The sequence below is a fragment of the Protopterus annectens genome, chromosome 3.part0, assembly GCF_019279795.1.
Source record: "Protopterus annectens isolate FY-2018-M chromosome 3.part0, PAN1.0, whole genome shotgun sequence".
Lineage (NCBI taxonomy): Eukaryota > Metazoa > Chordata > Ceratodontiformes > Protopteridae > Protopterus > Protopterus annectens.
The window spans coordinates 482,241,016-482,266,177 of record NC_056731.1 but is presented as its reverse complement, the minus strand read 5'-3'; the positions used below and the strand labels follow the sequence as shown (position 1 = coordinate 482,266,177).

The window sequence follows — 25,162 nt, the reverse complement described above, 5'->3', positions numbered from 1 at the left end:
TCCCAATGGCAGTTGAGACTGTGGAAATGAACCCAAACCAACTGGATACTGCTGCTGGGACCCACACAATCTTGAAAAACAATCTTGAATGGCTCCAGTAACTGTCCTAGCAAGTTGTTTGGTGAATGTCGTAAACTGGTCAGGCACCGAATATGCTGAGAGGTTTAACAAAGTGTCCTGTGTACTCTCTTCTGAAGCAATCCCACTCTGGAACAGGTCGAAGTTCAAAAACTTATAAGCACACAACAAACTAGAAAATGAAACTCAAACCAATGGCTGTGGATGGAATGAAGGAGCGAACATAATTCTTTAGTACTTTTGTTCAAATTTATTCTTCATGAACTTCTTCAGAAAAGGTTAACCTCTCACAAACACACCTCTTATAAATGACATCATACATCACATGACTTTTATGATACTTTAAATTAAAGGTGTACGATCATACCATAAAGATAAAAATAAAAAAACAAAAATACAAATAAATGTAAATATAAAAAAACTGTCTTGTTTACCAAACTGCTTAAAATATCAAAGTTCATAACAAATATCTTAATTTAAGAAACATTATCATATTTATATGATTTTAATGCTATTTTAGTGCTAAAAAGCACTTAATATTGATGCATTCATTCAGACCAGGAGCTCTGTCTGCTACCAAACTGATCTGCCACAATGACTCCTTACATTCTAAAATCACATTGGTGTTTCCTATATAATCCACTTGTTGAACATAATCTATGACTGAAAAAGTGAACTTTTTAAAGTTCACACAATGAACAGCATGCCTAGCTAAAGCATTGGTGAAGTCCTTTTTCTTAATAGCAAGTGTGTGCTCATATATTCTATGCTTTAAACATCTAATGGTTTTTCCTATATAGTAACTAAGGCAAGAATCACATACTGCCACATAAACTATGTATGTACTCTCACAGGTGAACCGTCTGTGGACCCAAATAGTCCTTTTAAGATGTGTAATGAATGTACTAGATGTATTGCTTATATACCTACATTGTTGACACTTCGTACAAGAGAAAGTACCACACACACTATTCACTTCAGTCAATACTGAAGTGTGCCCCCCCCACCATTTTCCAATATGTTTTTGATTAAATTTAAAGTATCATGAAGTGTGATCATGTGATATGTGATGTAATTTATAAGAGGTGTGTTTGTGAGAGGTTAACTTTTTCTGAAGAAGTTCATGAAGAATAAATTTGAACGAAAGTACTAAAGAATTGTGTTCGCTCCTTCAATCCATCCACAGCCCTTGGTCCAAGTTTCATTTTCCAGTCTGTTGTGTGCTTACAAGTTTTTGTGCTTTAATCTGTACCAGAGTGGGATTGCCTCAGAAGAGAATACACAGGACACTTTGTTAAACACCCCAATACATTTGCTGCCTGAACAGTTTACAGCATTCACCTAACAACTTGCTAGGACAGTTACTGGAGCCATTCAAGATGTTTTTTCAAGATTGTGTGGGTCCCAGGAGCAGTACCCAGTTGGTTTGGGTTCATTTTCACAGCCTCGATTGCCATTGGGAATTACAAACAACAATGAGCAAAGGCAAGAGGGTAATGACACCATTAATACACTTGCCAACAGTGGAAGCAGTCCAAGTGGGAACAGAATTGTACACTTAGACGGCAGCATTTTGGATTATGTGTTCAAGGAAGTTAACGATCCTTTTTTGGATATTATTTTTGAACTGAATGGAGAAAATGTAATTACTGTTGTTGATAATAATAATAATGTTACAAGTCATTATGAAGACGTTGGCAGTTGCAGGAAATACATTTTTGAGCTGGAGAAGCTTACAGTTCATTTTATATCTATGGAACTGGAGATTTTATATCTCAATGAATGTATTAAGCGTAAATGTGTTCCACAGGGACTTAGACTATCAAAATCTCCAAACTGTGTGAATTTTGGTGACCCATTTTACATTGAGTTAGTCAACGTATTCAGTGAAACAGGGGTCAACTTGATGCGTTGCTTGTGACACATTATTTAAAACAGATTGACACAGTTAAAGTAAATATGGCAAATATTTAGACAACAAAATCAAAGGACATTGTTGTTTTAATGTACTTTCTGATTTATATAGTAGCATTGGGGCTAAAGCTGATAGGCATAGAGCCTCTGTAGTCACAAGGAAGCAGTCTAAACTGTGGAGGGATCTTTTGGCCTACATCAAAAAGGAGGCCTAGCCCTTGCAACGTAGGCAGGCCTTTCAGGAGAACACTATGAGCACCAATGCAACTTATAACAACATCACACAGGGTGAGGTGAATGACAATGGAAGTAGAAACAATACTATGACCTAATAATAACAACAACTATGTCCCTAATAATAACAACAATAACAACAGAAATACAGTTCAGCAAGTTTCAGTGAGGTCTGACAACAATAATCCAACATTTGCCAAAGTGGTTAATCTACAAATAACCCCTGTGGATCAGGTCCTTTTTTGGTGGACCAAGGGGGCAACAAACGGACTCCCAGGTGGTCAAATCAGGTTCAGAACAAGACAAAAATCAGGGCAAGAAACAACAAAAGAAAGAAAAACTAAATGTTTCAGACTTTGAAATTCGCATTTTGAATTTGTCTAACAGTGTTTTATCTGATGATGTGATTTCAGTCTTGAAAAAAGTTTTTTCCTACATACCAAGTAGTTCTGTCAGTATTACCAGACTGTTAGCAAATATTAAACTTTTTTTGAGAAAATTGAACCTTTGTTACCTACTGCATGGTTTAAATGTAGACAAACAAGGTGTTTGTAACAAATTTAAAAAGAATAGTACATACAACCCCCCCCCCCCTTGTGCAACACCTTGCAAGTGTTTGGTGATATGTATGAACTGGATGTGAGGAACATTGTAAAGAACACCTACATTTGCAATCTCACTGTGAAAGAACATCAGGCACTGTGTAATTTAAGTAAAAACAAAGATATTAGAGTAATGAAGGCTGACAATGGGTGGCATGATGGTGATTATGTATACCAAAAATTATGTTAAGAACATTGAACACATGTTGGTAAATGATACAGCTTATTCTGTTGTAGACAAGAACATAATTAACAACAGTTTTTTTGAGAATAAACACTGATCTTTTTGACATGTTTTGCCAGGGTTGTTTAGATCATGATGCGTATGAACATTTGGTAGTGGAACATCCCAGTATGGCACATTTCTTTGTGATTACCAAAGTACACAAATCAGAAACAAATCTGCCCTTCAGACCCATTATGTCAGCCAAGAGAACTAAGACAGAAAACATTTCTTTATGGTTGGACTATATACTCAATGCTATAGTGCAAAAAGTGAAGTTGTACCTTAGGGACTCTTGGCACCTTTTGGAAATTTTGAGGGACACTAAACTCACCCATGTTGAATTTTATTTTGCATCTCTAGATGTTAAATCATTGTACACACGTATCAGTCAAGATGCTGGTATACCTGAGAGATTACCTCAATGGGTACACTGATTTTACACACAGTAAAATAGAGACGGTCTGCAGCCTCATGGGTATAGTTCCACAATAATTTCTTTGAGTTCAACCAAAGATATTATAAGCAGACTTCAGCGGTGGTTACAGGGGCAAGGGTGGCCCCATCTTTTGCCAACCTTGTAATGGCTATGTGGGAAGAGAGATATTTGTATGTACATCCACAAATGTCCCACATCATTTTATATCAAAGATTTATTGATGATTTGATATTTCTGTGGACTGGTGACGAGAGCGAATTTGAGTCCTTTGTCATGGACTTAAATCACACCACAGATTTTTTGGAATTTTCTGTGGGAAGTTTTGGTAGAACCATTGATTTTTTGGACATACATTTGGCTTTCAACACATTTAGCAACACTTTTGTGAGTAAGATTTATAGGAAAGTTGTTTTTGTTAACTAATACTTGCATAGAGACAGCTTACACCCTACGCATATGATGAAAGGGGTAATTAAGGAGCAATTAATTCGCCTCAACAGACTTACATCTGATGATGATGCTTTTTTTCAAGAGGTCATCATGTTGACACATTTGTTTGAACAAAGAGGGTATGACCACGCTAGGTTAACCAATATATATAAGGAAGTGTTTTTTCTGAGACAAAATGTTGCCAAATCTATTATCAGGGGTGTTGGTGATGTAAGTAACAACAGGAAAAAGAAAGACAACATAGTGTTTACTATTTCTTTTCCCATTCCCATTGTCAATGAGATGGGTGTCATCAAACATATAATAAAGGACAATTGGAAGGTCCTGATGGAAAACAGAGAACTTATACAGGTAGTAAGTGTAGAACCCAAGTTCACCTACAAGAAAATCATGAACATCAAAAACATATTGGAAAATGGTGGGGGGGCACACTTCAGTATTGACTGAAGTGAATAGTGTGTGTGGTACTTTCTCTTGTAGGAAGTGTAAACAATGTAGGTATATAAGCAATACATCTAGTACATTCATTACACATCTTAAAAGGACTTTTTGGGTCTACAGACGGTTCACCTTTGACAGTACATACATATCTTATGTGGCAGTATGTGATTCTTGACCTAGTTACTACAAGGGAAAAACCATTAGATGTTTAAAGCATAGAATATATGAGCACACACTTGCTATTAAGAAAAACGACTTCACCAATGCTTTAGCTAGGCATGCTGTTCATTGTGTGAACTTTAAAAAGTTCACTTTTTCAGTCATAGATTATATTCAACAAGTGGATTATATAGGGAACACCAATTTGATTTTAGAATGTAAGGAGTCATTGTGGCAGATTAGTTTGGTAGCAGACAGAGCTCCTGGTCTGAATGAATGCATCAATATTAAGTGCATTTTAGCACTAAAATAACATTCAAATCATATAAATATTGTAATGTTTTTACATTAAGACATTTGTTATGAAGCTTTGATATTTTAAGCAGTTTGGTAAACAAGGCAGTGTTTTTTATATTTACATTTTTTTTTATTTTTACCTTTATGGTATGATGCTACACCTTTAATTTAAAGTATAATGAAAGTCATGTGATGTGTGATGTAATTTATAAGAGGTTTGTTTGTGAGAGGTTAACTTCTTCTGAAGAAGTTCATGAAGAATAAATATGAACGAAAGTACCTAAGAATTGTGTTCACTCGTTCATTCCATCCACAGCCTTTAGTTTGAGTTTCATTTTCCAGTTTGTCTGCTTATAAATTTTTAATATTTTAATTATAAAATAAAGTGAAAAAATTAAGGGCCAGATTCCAAAAGAGTTGCTGTCAGTGTGAATCTGCCCTCATTCTGAAAGACTTGATCTTTTTTAATTTCTCCAAATCTTTTGGGTTTCTAACACCATGACGGGTCCCCATTCCTAAGTCAAAGTATGATTAAAGTTCATGAAATTAGTATTGTTTCAGTCTTTGATGTTAACCAGAAGTGCTCTTCACAGCAACCCCAATGTGCTCAGTAATAACTCCTGCAATTTGTATGGAGCTATAAGTATTGCTAACATATCCAAGTATGATTATAAATTCTTTTTTATAAGACCCATTGCTCCTACTACTATTGGAATTGTCTGGTTATCTTTCTTCCACATTGCTCTCATTTCTGCCTGCAAATCCTGATATTTTATGACTTTGTGTCTCTTTGTAAGCAAGACATTGTAGTCAATGGGTGTAGCGATTTCAATGACCAATGCTACTTTTGTCTTCTTTTCATGGACCATAATATCTGGTTTTCTCATATCTATCTTTTGAACTGTTGATGGTGGGTGATCCCATGTGATGTAGACCATCATTTTCAATTATGCTATGCGGCTTGTGTTTGATCTCACTAAAAAGTGACTTACTTTGGTGTAAGGCCTATTTATAAACGGGTGTACACTTGTGTCCAGACTCCAAAAGGCCTGTTTTCAGTGTAAGTGGTGACTTATACTGAGAGCAAGTCTTTTGGAATTGGGCCCTAAGGATGTAAAGTAAAAATGTTGTAAATTAATGCCATAGTTATCTTGCACAGTACTTTGATTAAAAATGTTTGTTTATAAATATGAATAGGAAATGTTTTCTGCCCATATGGCAGTATGTAATATTGTTTGTTATATATATAAAATATGCAATACAATATTAAAATAAGTGTATTATTAATTATAAAACAAAAGTCATTATTTGGCAATTTGCAATAACTAACATTTTATTACAATAATATTTTGTGGCATTTGTGCATTTTGATAATATTTCTACTACTAAGTTCCATCAGCATGGGTTAATTTGCATTTAATTTTTGGTTACTTATTTTTTTAATAGTAGCACATGCATAATATTTGTAGCAAAGATAGCAAATTTATTTAGCATTCATTGCTACTTTTTATTGTAGTTGAATGCTGAAGAAAGGAAATTGATTTAGTGTCTGGATAAATGAATATGTCCACAGTGTTTAGTGCAGTTGTCTTTTAAGGGGTAAAAATGGATGCTTTTGCTGGCTGTTATGCATATAATGTGATGGTGTGAATATTACATATTTGCGATGTAACTGATTTAGAAATGGGTATAAAAGAAATGCAGTGTATGTAATTTTAATACAAGAGTAGTGCAGTTCTTTTAGTGTACATAGATTTATGGTTTTACTTAACTTTATGATTTCATTGGGATGGCATGTATATTAGGAATGTGTACGATAATATGTTTTTAGAATAATACAAAAATAGGCTGATATAGGTAATGTTGAGAACAACAGTGACTTGTTAACAGCATTACTGCCATGGTGTCATTATTGCTTTTATATATTTATTTATTTATTTATTTACTGTGCTGTTTAACCGTACTAGTATCACTGTTTGTTTTCAGAGTTGTTGCAGTTATAGCCAACAGAGGTCATTTAAGCAGTGATAATGAGAAGCAATACAGTGTATGGACTTACTTTCAAACTATCTTACTAGCCTGTTAATAACACATTTAACTTAGTTACATTTCAAGGAGTATATTTTATTAATAAAACATTAATCTTGAAGAGAATGTTCTGTTTTCATTTAATTGTAAACAGTAATCTTTGTAAGAATTTAACAAGGTCCACATATTTCTAAACTGTTTTTGTTTTCAGAATTTGATATACTTGATTATAAAATATAAACAAATTAAGAAAGGAAATTAAATCTGTTGGAAATGTACAGAATGATTGCCTTGTAACATGTGCTATTCTATTTTTATGGACTCTTGTATAGAGAGATTTTATTTATACATATTTGTGTATGAAGATATTGTTTGTTACACACTATGAAAGTCACATAATTAATAAATATTAAAAGCTGTAGTATAAGGTGGTTGTAATACTAAGATGTAATTGGAGTAGTGTACTGCTATTGCAATTTTTTTTGCCATTTTTTTGCCTCTAATGCCTGCCAATCATCAGCACCTTCTTGGCCAAACAGCCCTTTTGTTACTCATCACCGTATGAAGGCATAGGCCATCATATAGGCAACCACTGGAGATGGTTCATATTTTCTAGCTGGCCCTACATCCCCTTCACATGCCTGGCTCACAAGAGAATGGGGTGGCCAGTGGATTGATTGTGGTGGTTGTACCTCATATTCACAAGATGCATTGCCAGCAAGCAGCATTGCCCTCCTGTCGTTATGCATTACAGGTGTGTCTCATGGTTTCTGTCAGGGAAATCACACTTATTAGTGTGCTCAGTGAGAATCTGCTCCACATTCCTCATCCCAGGGTAGATGAATGGGCCACATCCCTTCATTCTTCTCCCTCCTAGCCTGAAACCTCCAGTCCTGGGGATGCTATTTGAATCCTAGTCACCTGGGTCACAGTCAAGATTCTATCCCTCTATGTCACAGAGCCAGACTGTTGTAATTCTTTTTGGTGTATAAGGGTTGCTACAGTACAGCATTTGTCTTAGTTTCAATGTGTGTTTACTGAAATAGCGCTGCAGTATCCCAACTATATACTGCCAAAAGCACGGTTTTGCACAGCACACACACTTCTTGCCATCCCATAGTACCTTTTTGCTCAGTACATGTTGTTGCTGTTTTTCAAGCTGTTTTTCACAATAAATATTAAATCACATCTTGAAGTACAACACATTAAAAATAATTTACAAAACCAACATCTGGCAGTGGAGCTGTCATATTTGCTTTTGCCATATAACCTGCTGAAAACAATATTTGACACTTTACTGTTTAAAAAAATAAAATGGTTTCATAATTACACCGGAAACATTTTGATTTCCACTTTATAGTAACATTTATTTTTATGTTAGAGATTGCAAACTAGAATGCAGTATTTGAAAAATGATTCCTGTAAGCAACATTTCAAATTATAGTAATGAATAAAAAAGACATTGTTTCTGAGAAACAAAACAGCAACTTTCCCCCAACGACATAATACAATGCAGTTAATGGTAAATGCACTGGAACTGTACAGAGCTTCTATAGTGTATCAAATGTATTACATACATATCCATTGGCGATGCATAGCTCTCAAACTTCCGTCTCCAGAATGAGGAGCTGCTCTCATAATGTGGAAAAAATGGACAAAACGGTGAACCCTTAATAACAGCTTCGACTATGAAACTCATAGAAATATTCTACTTTTACTCTTAAAAAAAGTTATTTTGATGAATTAACACGATTCATTTCTATTTGTTATGGTTGTCAGAAAAAAAATCCAACTGTGAACGCGTGACAGACCCTTTCAATTTGGAACTTTGAAAACCATGAACTTTTTAAGACCCCCAAATGAGGAGGAATATTCCTCGTACTGAGGTACACTTGAGGTGTGCTGAAAAGTTTATTTGACTTTGCTCCTGAAGCTCAACAACACTTACACGTACAGGAAGATCTGTTTGAAATGTTGATTGTTTTCTATACTGCCCGCAGAAACAACTCCACTAGAGAAATGTCTTGCTGCACAAGCACGAAAACCAAACAAAATAAAAAACTCTATAACAGGAATAATGTACAACTCACTCAACGTTATCAAGTTTTAGTTTAAGTGAAAATAAGTTGACTACTTTTTTTTCTAAAACGTGAGACTACATCTTTAAATAATGTTCTATCCAAAGAAGAAACGTCATTCCACTACCTTTGACCCCAAGCAGGAATGCCCGGATTAGTACTAACGCCATTGGTGGTGACTGGGACTCAGTGTAGTACAAGCAGGATAGTGTTGTAACATTTAGTAGTTGTGACTTTGTAGAATTTGTTGTATACTCTTCAGTAATCATGAAATTCCTATCAAAGTTGCTTCTTTTTCTGTTGCTGGCTTTTCCCATTACTGTCTTGCTGAATGGCAGAGGTGAGTATGTTAGTAGAGACTTGTGAAAATGGTGGACTAAAAATCTGAATGCAGTATTAAGTCTGTGAAAACGTGTATTAAACTGTCATCTGGAACGTTAAGTATAGGGAGTAGGGCATACGTGTCCTATTGTAATGTTTTTCAGATTAATAGTAAGTCGTATTGCGGAGATGTTTGTTTTCTTGCAAGTTGCTTGTCACTGAGATACTAAAATTAGTATATGTTATTCTAAATTGCTAGTGCATTTTAAGGAAGTTGCCCGATGTTTTATTTTGGGTTTTTGAGGTGCACGATGTTTCGTTCTTAATTTGATCTTCAGTCGAAGCTGAGTATTAACCTAAGGGATGTATTCTTCGGGTTGTAGAAAGTGGCTAGGATTATAGATGACGTGTCATTGTAATCGGTTCGCATTCCATTCATTTCAACCATCCTTGCTGCAAACATTTATACTATCATTTGTAAAACTTGCAGACGTGGTTGTTTTCTTTCTGTTTAGTGTTTGCTTTGCATTTATTTAGATTTTAAGACTAGTGGTTTACTGGTCTTATACAACCTAATGGAGAATAAATGAGGGGAATGTAGATGGGGGCCAGGGATTATGAATGCTTGCGTTCTTATTTCGGTTTGCCTTTGGATAACTTAAATGCATTTGTTGTTGCTAGTTTCCCCATGCGTGTACAACATCTTTAACTACCAGTAGTGGGACTCCGTATAAAGTATACACGTTTACAAGCACCTGCATTAACGAAGTGTTTACGGTGCCTACCTTCTGTGATTACTCTGTGTTTGTGAATGTGTGCTTTTTTTGTTAATCTCTTCACCCGGGCTGTACCCGCAAATGGTCTGTAGTGATCAGTGTACTGCCCCGGTAAACAAACTAAAATAAATAAATACTTTGTTGTTTGGTAATAAGAAGTTACTGCCACGTGGTACTTGTTTTCATAGCTTTGAACATCTTCTCTCCGAAAAAGTCAAAAATAATCGGGAACAATGACATTACTTAAGACATTTTTAAGTATTGCCTCGACTTGTTTCAGTACTTCTGAACATCTTGTCTCCAGACATTTTTAAATATTGCTTCGACTTGTTTCAATACTGTGAAAAAAAAATAAATAAATAATTGTGAACAAGGACACTTTCAGAGACAATTTTAAGCATTGCTTCTACTAAATCGCAAGAGTCAGAATACGAGTCATCCATTTTTCTAATGCCAAATAATTTAGTATTGATTTTTAGTTATTTACTGTAATTCACCATCATGTTTAGGAGAGGGATAACATTTTGAGCTAGAATTGTGGACGTGTGTGAAGATCTGGGGCATTTGAGGTGTGCATGCTTTTACACACCTTATGGAAAACTTGCTGCCTTTTCCTTTAAATTTTATACGTTTCTTTTGCTACTACAGATTTTGTTTGTGTAGTCTTACAGCTGTATTTTAATAATGCTGTTAAGACCAGAATAGATTGGTTAGTCCTTTAACCTAGATTCTGTTTAAAGTTGGTAGGTTGGTCAAGGCTGTTGTACTGTTCTGAATTAAATTGACTTGTTTTGGTCCCTCTTTCTCTAGGGGAAAATCTCCCATTAGTGTTCTGTTGAGCGTTTCCCGAAAGAAAATGTCTCCAGTGATACGAGCAAAGTGATATATATTTTTTTCTATACCTCATCTGCAGTCTTTCCCGGTGTTAACGGCTTGAAGTGTATTAACCCACCAGATGCGCAGTAGCATGCCCCGCCCAAACCCCGCCTGTGACCATTCTGACTGCACCGCCCACCATTTGATTGAAAGATGCCACCAAAACACAAGGTAATTTAGGCCTGTATTTCGCCATTAATAAAGCAATTTTTAAATATTTTTCGTGCTATCACTACTACTTTATTTTAAAATCAAACGCATTTAAAAATTAGTCCTATTAATGCAATGCATTGACACAATGTGAAATATACATTTTCTGAAGTGAAAGAAGTAAATGACTGTAATTATTGTCATTATTTATTAAGTTAAAAATCAAGAAGTCCTTTAAATAGGGAGAGTTGACAGATATGCATACCACTCAGGTGTACCTCCATTACAAGTAACTTTCCTTATTTTCAATCTTTAAAAAAATCTGTGTTCCAAACTGTTCGACATTGCAAGTATCTTGTCACACATTCATCAAGAAATTTTAAACAAAAGCATTAAATCATAATAATTCATCAAAACATCTTACTACCAATGAAGTAATTCATCAAAACATCTTACTACCAATGAAGTAACACCTTTTGTAGTTGTGCCGTGAGCTGTCTGATTGAAGTTGTTGTTAAAGGCTCGATATTCTCCCCCCTCATTTATTTCACGAGTCAATGTTCCACATTTTAGAGATGCCAGGTTCAGTGTTATACCTTCCACTAGGTTTTAAATTCATAGCAAAGATGCAGAAATAGGAGCACTTCCTCCTCCCTGAATAATGAATATAATGTTTTCAAACAGTGGAGTGTTTTAATAAGTGACAATGGATCTTTGAACAGGTTTAGTTCAGTTATTAAAAAATTAAACCTCTTTACAAAGGTGTAATATATGAAGAAATGAGTAACACTTTGAGGAGCAACTCTAATATTTCAAGAGCTGTGTCAACCACAATTAATATCTCAGTTTAGTTTTGAATGTGTTATTTTCTTTCGTAACAGTATTCGGTTGTCAAGATGCTTGTGGAACATTTGAATGGAAAGGCCATTCATGTCAGTATTGTGTGCTCTGTTTTTAATTCTACTGTTTCTGCTACATGACATGGATGGATTTACTGTTGCATTTGAATTGCGTGTCAATCATGGCACATTGGCATGCTGGAGGGCGGGGATTAACAGCAATTACTGCGGGCACGCCCATTCCTGCGCGAACTCTGGTGGGTTAATACACTTCAATTTTGCTGTGTTTCCAACCAGTTGTTCTCCTTATCCCTGTCACATACTTGTGCAATTTCTGTTAATATTTTGTACATTTGCTTAATTTAAACACACTACAGACTTTCTATTAAGGAGAAGAATTTGGTAGCCTTTATGGATGTAAATATGGTCCAGGTGTTCATTATTTTCTGTAAGTTTCTTAAAGCCTTTGAGATCTTTTAAAGATTATGTGGTTGTGAACTGAACTTCTGTTGTAGGTTGCAGTTTTTATTTGTATCCTTGTAGGTTGCAGTTTTTATTTGTATCCTCCTTGTATGCCAGAATAAGAACAGATCTTAATTGAGGTTGGTCTTTTTTGTTACGTAGTTTGAAATGCCAACTTTCATATCCAAACAAACTTGAGGAAATATAAAGGTTTAAAACTTAAAGTAATGTATATTGAGAAGAGTTTCAGTAGTTGAAGTAGAGCATCTTGTTTAAACGCAGCAAGATCCTGTTTGGACGTCCTGCAGAGTTCTACAGCAACAGAAAGAGAGAGGAGAGACTTTCAGTACCTCCGTTTTGCTTGCTGCACTTTATTCTAGCCGTTTATTAAGTTTTGCTACTTATTTCAGCTGAATTTTGTTTTGTTTGCACTTTATTTGCTCGTTTTAAGTTAAATTCAACTGTTTTACTGTTGGTTTCTGCAGTTCCATTGTATTTTTGAAAAAAAAAAGCCAACCCCCCCCCCCCCCCCAAATACTATTTCCTTGCTAGTTTCCCACCATTCTGTAACTAGAATAGTCCGGATTTCAGATTTGCTGATCTCAGGACTGTATTGAAGTTTCTGTGTTGCCCAGACCTTACTGAGATATAGGGAAGCTTCTCTGCTTATCAGTGAGAGTGGTAAGCTCTGAGCAGTCTGTCACTAAAGTGGTTTCAGCTAATAAATTTTTTTATTGGCCATTTCGAGCTATTTCTATCCCCTTCATCTTTCTCTATAAAGAAAAGTGTTTGTGTGGGTTTTGCGGGTGCTTTAAAGTCTGCTCCTCAAATTTTCCGTTGGACCTTGTTGACTTATTTCTGAGCTCTCAAATTAGACCTTTAAATCTAGCACTTGCTAAGCACATCTTGTAGCATTTATTGCAAGCTCACCCACTGCTACCAGCACTAAACTTTCCATAAGGGAAACAAAAAGCTCAGTACTTAATCTAAGCATAAGTAACTCGGTACTTTAAAGAGCTCATCACTTTTCCAGGCATATCCAAAGGTCAGTTTCCGATGCTTTCTCCTGTTAACCTGGGCATCCTGAGGCTATGTAGCAGTTGCCTCGTACACAGACGCCCCTCGCCGCCTACCTCCAAACACATCCTCACAAGTTGTGAGAGATGTAAGTACATAGCCAAACTTGAGGCTTCGCTCTCTCAGTCCAAGTCTGGGTCAGCCATTCGGGAGGAGAAGGTTAACACACCACATCAGAGAACACATAGCCCCCTTGTTCACATACCACCACTATCACTTAGTAACATGAAACGCGCAACCACTTTCGCGGAGGCGCTCTCAAAAAAATCTGCCCAGAGACCTCCGAGGCACAAACACAAGAAACCATCTCATATAGCCCACACAAACAGTGTGCCACTCAAGCTAAGCTTCTAAGGCAGAACAATGTACCAAACACATTAGTCATAGGTGATACAATTGTAAGGCACACTGACGTCCCACTCACTAGGCTAAATAAGGAGAAAGTCGTGGTCAGCTGCCTGTCTGGTGCCAGGATGCGTCACATAACGCATGCACTTAGGTCTCCCCACAGCAAGTACAAATATGACTGTCATTGTATATGTTGATGTGAATGGCCTAAGACGTACCTCCCTGAACTACATGAAAAGAAATGTCAAGAATGATACCACAGTATAAGCAGAAAATGATTGATTTCAGCAATTGGCTAAGTTTCTGGTGTCATTCTAAGTGGATCCAGTATCTGTGCATGGGATGACATGATGGGCAGACATCGATGCTTTGCCAGAGACGGCCTGCATCTGTCACCCCTGGGATTCTGGATACTGGCCAAGGGCCTTGCCACCCCTGTAGTGCCTCTCTTAGCCAATGCCATGAAGATAAATTTACCACCATAACATCTGCTAGAAAATGCATCCTAAGGGTTATGCTACTCAATGCTAGAAGTTTAAACCTAAATTGCACTCGCTGGAGTCACTCCTCAGACTGGAGACCATCAACATCTGTGCAGTAACAGAGACCTGGTTCAAGGCCCCTGAGAGCATCCCATGCACTACCAGGTTACAATGCATATCGCACCTTTCGGCCCCCTAATCCGAACCAAAGCCCTAAAGGATGTGATGACCAAACCCCCAAAGGTGGAGGTGTATCCATCTTCATAAAAGATACACATGCTTCCAGACTTGTTGCCCAACATAATGCATCAGAAATACTTCAGGTACAGTTAACACTGGACAAAACTGCAGTCCATGTCGTAGCCTGCTACAGATCCCCCACAATGTCCCAGGACTGCCACTCTGCATTCTTGGACACTCTGGAAAACCTCAAAGTCCAGCCAAATCTCCGTACACTGGGAGACTTTAACTACCCCTCCATTAGTTGGAACAACTACTCCTGCTCCAACTTTTATGCCCAACACTTCCTAGAATTCATCAGCTTCATTGCCGTAGACCAACTCATCCTCACCCCCCACTAAGGGAAAAAACATTCTTGACCTAGTCATTACAAACACTGGAAATCTCTGTTCTACTCCTACGATAAACCCCTCCCTGGTTCGATCCGACCACAAGTTAATCACCATTGATATCCAAATCCCACCTCCATCCCCAAAAAAAGAAACCACAGTGAAAAACCTCTCCAAAGCTAATTTTGAGCTTCTAAGGACAGAAGTGGCAAGCTTCACGTCATCCATAGAAATGGGGAATGGAAGTATGGCTGCTGAATCTTGCACAACTGCGTAGATAGGGCCATACCAAACAGAACCAAAAAAAAAAAAGCCAGTTTGGACCCCTGCCACTAACAAACTCTATAACAGAAGGAATAAACTGTTGCAGAGGAAGGTAATGTCTGACGACTGGAAAAATTCCCTCGGAAATCTTGGTAAAAAACTGAGATCCCTCCTCAAATCCACCAAAGCTAGTTATGAAAACAAAATTGCTACAGATACTGACAACCACAAGGCATTTTTAGCTATGTCAAGAATTTGCGTAATACGCAGATTTGCTCGGAGCTATAACACAATGGTACCACTTATGCTGAACCAACTGACATTGCCAATATCTTGGCAGGCAGGTTCATTGCAAACTTTACTCCTCCCTCACCCCTAAAGTGCCCATCCTCATACCTGTGGAATACCAAATCCAAAAAAAAAAGCCCTGACCAAATCTATAAGAACACAGCTTCCATGGGACCAGATAATATACCGGGTTGTGTCCGGCACGAACTACAAAAGGAACTGGCACCACACCTGAGTCCTCTCTTCAACTACAGTCTCAGTTCAGGCTTTGTTGCCACTGAATGGCACACTGCTACAGTCATCCGACTCCACAAAGGGGGTGTGACTACTGACCCTGGGAACTACCACCCTATCAGCTTGACGAGCTTGATCTGAAAGGCTATGGAACATACTATGGATCTTATAAATAAGGATATAGGGGACCTTCAAACCCTGGACCCCACTCCTGTATGGGTTTGTGAAGGGCAGATCATGTCTGCTAAATATGATAGACTTCTTCTTCTAAGCTGTCACCAGAGCAGTGGTTGAAGGTAAGGCTGTCCACACAGCCTACCTCAATCTAGCCAAAGCCTTTGATACCATCCCACACTCTGGAATCATTGATAAGCCTTGTGTCACTAGATAGGCGTCAAACTGGCTCACTGACAGAACCCACACGGTGAAAGTAGCGTACTCCAAATCTGACTGCCAGACAATTACAAGTGAAGTCCCACAGAGATCAGTTCTGGGGCCTCTTCTGTTTGTATCTACTTATCTGAAGTTCAAGCCAACACCAAGGGACTCTGGTTAACCAGATTTGTGGATGACTGCAAGCTGGGAGCTATTATTGATTCTCAAGCTGATGTGGACATCCTACAAAAAGGCCTTATCACTAATGACTGGTGCCAAAACCATGGCCTTGGGCTAAATGCCAAAAAATGCACAAGTCATTCCCTTTGGGAAAAACAGGGTGCCCTTAAACTACCATATCGAAGGGAACCCACGTAACTCTGAAGGAGTTAAGGGATCTAGGGACACGGGTAGATGCCAACCTCTCCTTCAACAACCACGTTGCCACTAGTTAGGAAGTCCTTCTACGTGGCACATCTCATCACAAAAGGTTTCTCATCCAGGAAAATCATTATCTCTCTACTCGTCCCTTATCAGACCCATTATACATTATATCCCCATTTGGCCACAGAAATTCCTCATTAAGAGGATCTTAGAACTCAAATACATGGCTTATACAGATAGGAGACTGAGTACAGTTTAAGTTTTTTTTAAGTCTATCGGCTACTAGAGGCGATCTCTGCTTGACATGCAGAGCCATGTCCGACCCAATTTTGCTTGACATGCTTCATCGGAAAAAAATCCCAATCCCTCTGTGCTACTCGCTCCAAAGACCTCAACCTTATCACCACATTAAACAGAATCTGCTGGAGGGACCGGTTTCTAACACAGAGACTCCAGTTCTCTGGAATAAACTCCCCATTCACGTCAAGCAGAGCACCTCACTGGGTCTCTTCAAGAGAAATCTTGAGTGGATGAGAAATGGGAAATTCACCCCGGGGATTACTTCAATCACACTGCTGGATAAGGGCACAGGGAACTAACGTGTGGTAAGCCAGATGACTGGGAACACTGTTGGGCTAGGCTTGCATTGGGTCCAGGGCCGTAAGTACTAGACTATCATCTGTGCTTATCTAAGTGGAAATCTGATGCAGCATATTGAGAAAAATAAAGTGGGAGGGAGGACTGCCAGCATACCTAACATGCAGTGTCTACCTTTAACGATACTATGTTGTACTTGGCTACTAGTTTTATTTTTAATAAGTTTACAGCTGGTATAGTTTCAGTTCTGGTAGTAGTAATTTCCATGTTAACTAACTAGTGCAGGGTGAAGAACTCTTAAGAATTAGGATAGGGCAGCATTGTCAATTTATGACCCAGAGTGTAATGACATAAGATTTTCCTGTGTGCAGTACAGTAATTCTCCTAGAGGAGGAGAATTGAATCAGTCGGGCAGAAGGTAGAAATAGAGGATGAAGAAGGTATCTGCTCATTCATCTCTGAATCCTATTGGGTTTAAGCTTTGCTTTCAAAGTTTATTTAATATTGACTGTAGTTTCTCTCTCTAGTCACAAGCCTGATACCGTAACCCATCCTTTCTTGACTACTAAGCTACAGATTGGCAGAGAGCACAATTCCTTTGTTTATTTTGTGATGCAATAGTCCTTATTACTGTTTTGGTCTGTTGTCAACTTTTTAAAATTATTTCTTTGTGTAACTTTATTTCCCCCAAATACATTGGGGTAGACTCATCAAGACTGGAGGATGTTAAGCAGCATAATTGTTAAAGTTTTGACTGAGTAAGGTTTTATGTTACTTGTTCCACTGTAGTAAGGTTATAACACACTAAAAATTAGTAAATTGCCAAGTAGCGGTGTCACCTGATTTTGTTTTTTTTTTGTTTAGTAATGTATTTCCGTATAGTGTTAAACATTTTAAAATGATAGGAATTGTCAACCTTTGGTTCTTTATTTTGGCATTTTTGGTTCAGGCACATTTATGAGCAAGTGTCTTAGCAAATGGATAGCCGGTTATGTTTTTTAAACTGAAATGTACTATGGTCATCTGTAAAGGTATATATTTTAAAGTGCGTGCTTCAGTTTCTTATTCAAAACTGAACTCTTGCTGAGGAGAAAGCATGTGTGGTAGTATTTATTTTTGATATTTATTCCATTTTTTATTTTTCTAATCTAATCCGCAGGGGAGATGGAATTGCGCTGGTACTTGGTAACTGCAATGCAGCAAAACTTTTGGGTGGATGCCAGGAGGATATGCACATGTACCCACATTTAAACGTAGTGTACTCGCCTATGGGCTGTTTGACGACTCGTCAATTCGTTCACACAGTGTTACCTTAAAAATAGTCTTGTGGCTATAATAAAATGTCAGCTTACCATTTAGTGGGACAGTTTAAAATTGTGGGATTCCCACAGCATATTCTTGTAGCACTCAACTAGAAGGACCCTGGAAAAATCAAATATTTTTAAAGCTGTTTGTAAACCAAGGCATCGTGTGATGTGCAGCTTTCATCTGAAAGAGTACTTAACACACTGACTCATGATTTTGCATATTTTCCATGATGTCTTATAAAAAATTTGCTTGAGTTTTTCTAGGTGAATGCTATAGACTTATGAGCCCAGATAATGGGTAAAACATGTAGCTAGGTACAGGTGTGCATTGGTTAGGGTTGCTGCCTCTGAGCACACTGTTTTGTTTGGTTTCTAATGGGGGGGTGCCTTCTCTCTGGAGTTTGCATTACCTTCCTGTGTGGGATTTCACTTTGGCCTCTGGTTTATATTTACAACGCAAATAACTGGTGACACTGTAAATTGATCCTGTCAGTGTGTGGACTTTTCCTGACATGCTTTCTACCTTCATTAAAGTACACTGACTGACTGCCAGTATATGTTGTCTCTCCACAGCCCCGAATAGGATAAAGTGACTGTTGGGTAGGGGATGACTCCTTATAGCTATGGGGCATTTGTTTGTCTGAATGTATTATTAAATATTTAATATCTAGCTTTTTGCCTTCTTATGCCAGTGTTTTGAAACAGTAGCTATATTTGTACATCTTAAAGGAACGGTTGAAAATGCCTTACTTTAGGAGTAAGACTGTCACAGGCTAGCAGTAGTGATGTCTAAACTAGGGACTCGGGCAGACCTTGAGAAATCTACGTCACTTTATCTGGATATCTAATGGTCCTGTCTTATTGGCTCCAATCCTGATTTAAATTTCTCTCTATTAATGTATGCCCTCCTTGCCCTGTTCTGTACTCCTGCTCTTTTCCCTTTGTTGATTTTCTTAAGTTCTGCTCCTTCTGTTTTAGTATGTAGTTTAATTTTGAATTTTTTATTTCCTGTTGGCTAAACCATTCCAGAGTTGTGGAGCTGCTGTCCTTAGTATGGTGATTCTGTATGTTCTCTTTGGTCACCATTTAGCATGGTGTCATACCATTTCCTAGTTTATGTTCACTATTTTCTCACTGTGCTTGGTGTTTACCTTAATATTACATCGTTCTCGGCTCCTGTGTCCCTGCATCACTGTTGCATGTGCATTGTTGTCCATTTGGGCAACCTTGTATCCCTTTCTTTTTACCAGAAAAATATTCTGCGTTCTCCTGACATAGTACTACCATGAAAAGTTCATCTTTCTAACTGCTTTTTGTTAGTGTTTTTTAAGATAAGCAAATTGTGCCACTTCTTACAAGTCCCTGTGCAGCATTGCTAGCTTAAGGAAAGTATTTTCATTTACATCTCTCCCAAAACATGCAAAAATTATTTTGGGCATAGATAAATATTTGTTGGGATCCACATTTATAGGCTTATTGTCTTTTCCTGTTCACCTGATGTGCAGCCTAAGCAGGGTGCTTCAGGCTGTGTTCATGGTTTTACACAGACAAAAATCCTTAACTGTAGGTCAGAGATTTGCCGTTCCCCATCTTCCCTTTGCAGAATCATTTTGGTACTTCAGCCGGTGCCCTTGGGGAGGAAATTTTACCCGCTACAACAAATAGCTCAACACTACTGTTGCATATATACCCAACTTGTGTATTTACTTAAACGGACAAAACCTTTTGTAATTGCACCATCTACACCTTAACCAATAACTATCACAATAGATAGAGTTTATATAAAGGTAGAGATTTACTAATTCTTAAGTAAATACAATTTTACTTCACAGTGAACAATTTGGAAGATCAGTTGTTTCTTTCTCCTCTGCCAGCCTTGTAGCATTAGATATCCTAAAACGGTGTAGAAACTGTCTTGTACTCACACATAATGAACTCTTACTTTAATATAAGTAACTCTACAAGAGGTGCAAATACTGAAAGAGACATTTGAAGGCCTGTCTCTTTGTCTCACTCACTTACTCACTCAAAAACAAAAAGGCGCCAAACTACACTAAAGCACCATATGCTGTGTACCCAGCCTTGATAATACAGTGTAGGTCAGATGCTGGCTCTGTAAAGGAACCCATTTCTTTGAGGATTAAGACTCGGCAAAAAACATCACAGTGCATAATACTTCACACTTAACAAAGTTTTTTGATTCTAGTATGCCAAACCACACCACAAAAAAAAATGTTAACCCTGGTATTTATGGAAGTAGAGTCCTCTACAACCCTTGCCCAAGTATGTTCCTCTTTGACAGTCCATAACCTTTTCCCTCAAAACTATCTGCACCCCCTGAAACCAGTGTATGAAACTGTCTGCACCCCCTGAACTCAATATATCAGAATTCAAAGACTTCATTGCATGATGTTTAAAAAAAGTCATTGAAAACACCCCAGACGCATGCATACCTGTCAGCTGTCCAGATTTTTGGCTCTTGTTTTTGGTCTGTTCCTCATTAAAAAAATAAATAAATAGAAATGTAGTTTTTCTGACAAATCACTGAGATGATCGGAGTATTGAAGACAGTAAATTTTCAGACTTCAAATCGTTCAGCAAATGTATGTTAAAACAAGCCCTGTTACTCTAGCAATTTTCTAAGTTGAGTAATATTTTAAAATATGTCCCTATTTTTGGGCCTTTGTCCCCCCATTTTTGTATGGATTTGTTCAGATTTCTTGCACTAAGACGTTGAGAGGTGTGCTCATCATCACAGCAAATGGTACTTGCGTATTATTGCAACCAGATTTTTCGCAGGAATACCGGCTGGTTCCCGATCCTGTAATAGTTTTAAAATGTTACATGGTGTGTTTTCTTTAACATTACAGGCTGTTTTCTGGACTGTTATCAATAAAATGTACAAAACCTACTGTTGCTGTTTGTTTATGCAGTGTACTGACAGCATGTCTGTTATTGCAACTCTGCCCGCTGAACGTTTCTTCCTGCCAGAAAATGCGGTCAAATAATGGTTATACTTACATTTGACTGTGAGTGGTACAACACTGTCTTTTGCTTGCTTTAACAAACATGTAGCATGACACACAGCTTTTCTAGAAAGTAAGACTTCTAGAAGTAGTACTAACTGTACTTTCTGAGAAATTCTCACCGCAGAGAAACAAGACATACTAACAGCAATCAACATCATTGCAGCAGTATTGACTGACAGCAATCAGTGAAGTACTATCTGGGTTTGTCCGAACATGCCAGTCCAGAAAACAGCCTGCACTGTTAAAGAAAACACACCATGTAACATTTTAAGGGGCTTACCTTCAGTCACACAGCATCCCTGACAATTCAAGCGTGCGTCTGTAATGCACTCAAAAGAGGAAGATGCCTTTATCAATTTCTGTTCTTGAAGGTAAGCCCGACTTGTTAGCCACCAGTAAAGATGTGGAAAAACCTCTTTCATGCGGTCCTTTGTAGCGAACGAGGCGATTTTTGCAACTGCGAAAATCTGGTTGCGATAATACGCAAGTACCCAGCAGATATTTCACCAAATGGTTTTATAACCACATAATTGTATAGAACTGGTAGCCCATCCAATCCAGACATAATGGAAATTTGAAAAGCAAACAATCCTTGTGGTCCACCAACATAAAATCTACAATAAACACAGCGTATACAGTAGATCTAGAGAACTGGAACATTTAAACATTTTACGAAGAATGCTAAAAAGATGATTAGATCGGTTAGTAGTGCATAAAGTTGGATTGGAATCAGTAGCGCATAAAGTTGGATTGGAATCTGAAGCCAAGGACAATTACAACAATGTCTTTTGTTAGAAAAGTAAGAAACAGTCCTCTACAATGTGTGGAACTTGTACTGAGTGATAAAACCACCTGTTTTGATCTGGCAGACATTGGCATATCTTAGCAAAATTTCACTTCCTCTGAGATGACTATCCATAGCCATCCAATTCCAGTGGCACTCGCCATCAACACTGAAGATCTTGCACTGAAGGTGCTGTCCAAGACTAAGAATGCTTCATTCATTGACATGACATGCGTGGTTGTTTGCCAAATGGTGCTGAATGCACTCTGGTAGAATCTGTCCGTAAGCTGTTAACCTTAGCCTGGCTACAGAATCTATCCTGGAAGTATGATGTGTTGCACTGGTGATGCCATTCCTTAAAGGTAGTCCTACAAAGTCTGGAAACCTGTGTCAAGCTGACGGGTTGATAAGTCTCATTTGTAAGGTCATGGAATGCATTATAACTGGTTTGATTAACATCGACATTAATAAATTTCATCAGGCTAGATCCACAGCAGTCTGGTTCTGTAAAATGTAGGTCCTGTCTAATCTGGTCCACCCAAAGTGCCTGGTGTGTTTGAAAATGTAGTTAAGGGACCTGGGACCTTAACTCATTACATCCGAGTGACACCTCCAGATGCATCTGCAGTTACCTCCTACTGATGCCTCTAGGCATCAAATATTGCTTGTTCATGTTTGCATCCATAATTCTAAAACCATGTTATGTACAAAGGTTTAAAAAAATTAATTTTAAAGCTTACACAATGGCAAACTCAATTGCATTAATATTTGACCTCTTTCTAGTGCAGGCACAGAATATCAACTTTTTTTTATGGTATTAAATTATATAGATTTAATTTGTACATTTTTATAAATATCTTAACCATGCAACACAGACATAACTTCTTAGCCTCATATGAAAGCTTTCAGCTAGTTAAATTAAATGCTGCTGAGAGTATGTGTGCACCCTGAGTGGTTGCTGAGAGAGCTTGCCAAATATTACACACACAGTCACTGTTATACTTTGACTTATAAAATTCAGCTTAAGACCTAGAACCCCACTACCACTATAAAAATAGTTTGTGCTGATGGATTTGCCATTTATACTTTCAAACCCTCTATGGTTCCAGAGATATGAACATTTGTTTGAAATGTGAGGACATAATTTGATTTTTGTCAAAAGGCTTAGGCTCCCCCAATTGGAAATTGCAGTGCAAACTTCCTGAGCTCCATTGGAGTGAATGAGTTAATTCTCTCGCTTCTTTGACCATGTAGCAGCAGTTGTGAGGAAATCCTTTTGTTTGATGCAGCTGATTCATCCAGATCAAAAGAGGGGTACTTTTCCGTTATCTGAGCAACAGCTATAATCAGCATGGAATGTTATCCCGCAATCGCAAACATCACACTGCTGCTGCGGATTTTTAAACAAAAAGTTTGCTTCCCTTGCTCCCCCATTATGTTGCTCAAGATGAGAAAATGGTTGCTTTATATGTTGTCACTGGGCGCAAGTGTGCAGTGTGGATGAAATAGCGCACAAGGCTAGCCATCCTCCAGTATAAACCTTTGCTCTAGACTATTGCCGGTGTTGAAGTGATACCCCGACCCTATGTGCAATAATGGGAAAGAAGAGTTGTGGATTGATTACAATCGCACTCACTCAAACAAGCATAAGGATTGGCATCTGACAGATGTGTATTTTGACAGAATGCAATATATTAAACAGTGGCATGCTCTTTTTAACAGTAGAGAATACAGCATTCTCTTTTCATGCCAATTGGCTTTTAACAGTGTCGTAAAAAGAACTAAAAAAAAACTAGGTGACCATATGCACTGTTGGAACAAACTCATCAGAAAGGCTATGGGAAGAAAAAAAAAAATAAAGAACCTGAGGTGGCTAACTGAACTCTGAATAAATATGTAATGTTAGCGGAACTTTAAACACAGGCTAACAAACAGGCCTTTATAACCATGGATGGAAGGACGGCAGAGAGATAGACAGCTACAACTGCTCTACATGAACAGCAGCATGTTACCAAAACAAGAAAATAACCCTGGTGAGGGCCCAAACACAGAGCAGACAACCCACATGCCTATCACCTCGAATTTGCTTAAGGGTGAGAACCAACAAGTCGGACAGATGCTTTTCTTTTGTGTTAGTAAAATGACAACCCAAAATGGTAAATGCCTATGAAATTTTAAAAAGGCCCGCCACTTCCGGGTTGAGAGACTTCCCATACTCTGGAACAGACTACCTATGTCAAAGAGAGCTCCTCATTAGCACTCTTCAAGAAAAATCTTGATTGGATGGGAAATGGGGAAATTCACCCCAGGGATCACTTCTGTGGCTCTGCTCGACAGGGGCACAGGAAAATAATTTTCTTGGGTGGCGAAAGCTAGGGTATATTTTTTGGCTAGGCTTTTATATAGGCCCCAAGGCCAATAGCCTAGTACCTACTTATGAAGGGGATTTTTAATTCTAGACCTCCCATTAGGCAACCTGTGGAATCTGTCTAGGGTGCTTCAAACTTTGACTGTACCTCCCTTCGAGCCGGCTGCAATCTGTGATGTGAAATTTCTGTCCTGGAAGACCTAGTTTCTGGTGGCGGTTACTTCAGCCAGACTTGTATCAGAGCTGCAAGCATTATGCATTAAAAGTCCTTATTTGATTTTCCATAAGGACAGAGTATCACTTTGCACCAATCCCACTTTCTTACCCAAGGTGGTTTCGGAATTCTCCATTAATCAGTCCATTGAGTTGCCCTTGTTTTTCCCTAATTATACCAACAAAGGGGAATACTGTCTTTATTCCTTGGATGTCCACAGACAGTTGCAGTTTTATTTGGACAGGACAAAGTCGTTTTGAAAGTCAGATCAGCTTTTTGTTGCCTTTGCGGGCTCTAGAAAGGGATCGGCAGTGTCTAAGGTTACCTTGTCTAAATGGCTTAGGGATTGCATCTCCTTTGTTTGTTTTATTCTGTAGAGGAGGAATCTGCTCCTGGCCGCATTAAACCTCATTCCACTAGAGCTGTGGCCACTTCTGTCACCTTTCATGCTAGGGCTTCCGTGGATGATATTTAT

General features: G+C 38.1%; 1 protein-coding gene across 2 annotated transcripts in view; it reads left to right on the top strand.

Moving 5' to 3' along the window:
* The first annotated feature begins 9,085 nt into the window (after positions 1-9,085).
* Positions 9,086-25,162, top strand: part of SSR1 (signal sequence receptor subunit 1) — a 557,116-nt gene continuing 541,039 nt past the window's right edge. The window contains exon 1 of one of the 2 annotated variants that reach the window (XM_044064904.1): positions 9,086-9,283. In XM_044064904.1, coding sequence (XP_043920839.1) covers positions 9,211-9,283 — 73 coding nt within the window. In that variant the 5' untranslated portion in view covers positions 9,086-9,210. The remainder of the gene's footprint in view (positions 9,284-25,162) is intronic. The other variant, XM_044064905.1, reaches the window with a different exon arrangement.